Source organism: Python bivittatus, unplaced genomic scaffold, assembly GCF_059951505.1.
Source record: "Python bivittatus isolate LINGU-HERP-01145 unplaced genomic scaffold, Pbiv_v1 ctg000480_np1212, whole genome shotgun sequence".
NCBI lineage: Eukaryota > Metazoa > Chordata > Lepidosauria > Squamata > Pythonidae > Python > Python bivittatus.
The window spans coordinates 72,747,431-72,749,613 of record NW_028277075.1 but is presented as its reverse complement, the minus strand read 5'-3'; the positions used below and the strand labels follow the sequence as shown (position 1 = coordinate 72,749,613).

The following is a 2,183-nucleotide window of genomic DNA, read 5'->3' as shown; positions in this document are numbered from 1 at the left end:
AACTGGGCAACTGTGCCCTCCATAGTTCATCCCTAATTTTCTCATAAAGAGTTGGACAATTATCTCATCCACACAATGCCCGGCTTTTCACTCTTCGGTTGGCAGCATGCTTTAACATCTAAAGGGCATCCTTGCTCAGCGAAGGTTAATCCTTCCCCAATTTTGGTTCTCTCCAAGTGTGGAGGTGACCAGGTGATGATGGGCACTGTGGTTCTCTCCAAGTGTGGAGGTGACCAGGTGATGATGGGCACTCCTACACACCTGGAGGTTGAAGAAGACTGCTGTAGGGCTTCACTCCAAATGGATGCAAATTAACTATTGGAAAATAGATTGAAATGAGCTCAGCACATTAAAAAGAAGTGTATAATTTAGCTTTTATTTTCTATTGGGAAATATTCAAATTCTTCTGGGAGGTTGTTAAGTGGATCAGCGAAGTAATGGCAAAACCTAGCCACATTTAAATATTTCATTTTGTAGTTCTGAATGAGAAGAGAGACAATCTGTAAGAGCAACCATTTTTGCTGGAGAAGGAGAGAGAAAGGTTGTGTTATTGGCTTCTGTTAGGCTTTTTGTTGTAAAGAAATGATACTATGGCTTACAGAGTTGGGAAAAGTAGGCAAAATCGCAGAGCATTCAAAGCCAATTTGTTTATTCATTGAAGACCCACATGGAAACACTTCTGGCTGGTCTTGAGAAAGAGAGAGAGAGAGAGAGAGTCTGTGAATAGAATTGGGAGGGCAATTTTGGGAGTGCTGGAAGATACTGTGGACTAGAAATACCATCAACCAATCAGGTAATAGAGGAGATCAACTATTATTGACTTAAATGTGCAAATGTGATGGTTATTATACAAAGAATACAAAATACAAGGAAATGTATTTTGTGCTTAAACATTTAACGTTAACCTTAGTTTAATCTGGGTCACAAACTTGTTTTTTAAGGAAAGTTTCCCCAGTGGATCATAATCTTGCTGCCCTTCAGTACTTCCTAAACTGACTTCCTCAGTTTGCTGAGTACACATCTTTGACAACTGGTTATTTGCATTATATTTTAGGGCACATCATTCCTTGACTCTGAAGGAATCACGAACTGTGAACATCCAGCTGAAGGATTCTTTGCAATGCTGTCTCTATATTAAACCAAACCAAACCAAAACTTTACGATATTTGCAATTTTATATAAGTGTTTAAATTTCATATTGTAATGTGTTATCTAGCCTTGAAGATATGAGGAATTTAAATAATGTGTCTGAATTCATCCTCCTGGGACTTACTCAGGATCAAGAATTACAGAAAGTCTATTTTGGTCTGTTTTTGATCTTCTATGTGGCAATTCTGCTGGGGAATTTCCTGATCATTGTCACAATCAAGAGCAGTCACCATCTGATTTCTCCCATGTATTTCTTTCTCAGTTACCTTTCTTTTGTAGACATCTGTTATTCCTCAGTCACTGCTCCTAGACTGATAGCTGACTTTCTGGTTAAAAAGAAAACGATATCTTTTGTTGGTTGCATAGCACAGCTCTTTGGGGTTCACTTTTTTGGTTGTACTGAAATTTTCCTTCTCACGCTGATGGCATACGACCGATACATTGCGATCTGCAAGCCTCTCCATTATACTGTTATTATGAACAAGAGTGTCTGCAGTTGGATGGTGGTTCTCTCATGGCTGGGCGGGTTTGTACATTCAATGGTACAGACGCTCCTTACTACACAGCTACCTTTCTGTGGTCCTAATGAAATTGATCACTATTTTTGTGATGTTCACCCTTTATTAAAATTAGCCTGCACTGATACCTACATTATTGGACTTATTGTCATTGCCAACAGTGGCATGATTTCCCTCAGTTCTTTTCTTGTGCTGACTATTTCTTACATTGTTATCCTATTCACATTGAGGACTCGTTCTTCCGAAGGACGTCTCAAGGCTCTTTCAACCTGTGCCTCCCACATCATGGTTGTGATTCTGCTTTTTGGCCCCTGCATTTTCCTTTACATGAGGCCTTCAACCACGTTCTCAGAGGACAAAAGTGTGGCTGTTTTCTATACTATTATCACTCCTATGCTCAATCCATTAATTTACACCTTGAGAAATGAAGAGGTAAAAAATGCCATGAGAAAATTATGGAGCAAAAGAGTAATTTGGGGAAATAAATTAGAATTAGATTTAAAACCAAAACCCTGA

General features: G+C 38.9%; 1 protein-coding gene across 1 annotated transcript; it reads left to right on the top strand.

The window, feature by feature from the left end:
- Nucleotides 1–1,226: 1,226 nt before the first annotated feature.
- LOC107326767 (olfactory receptor 4S2-like) lies at nucleotides 1,227–2,183 on the top strand. Its single transcript, XM_015891376.3, has one exon. It carries the CDS (start codon nucleotides 1,227–1,229, stop codon nucleotides 2,181–2,183), a length of 957 nt encoding a protein of 318 aa, XP_015746862.3.

Coding starts and splice junctions, on each gene's coding strand:
- LOC107326767 (XM_015891376.3), top strand. CDS start 1,227: ATGAGGAATTTAAATAATGTGTCTGAATTCATCCTCCTGGGACTTACT.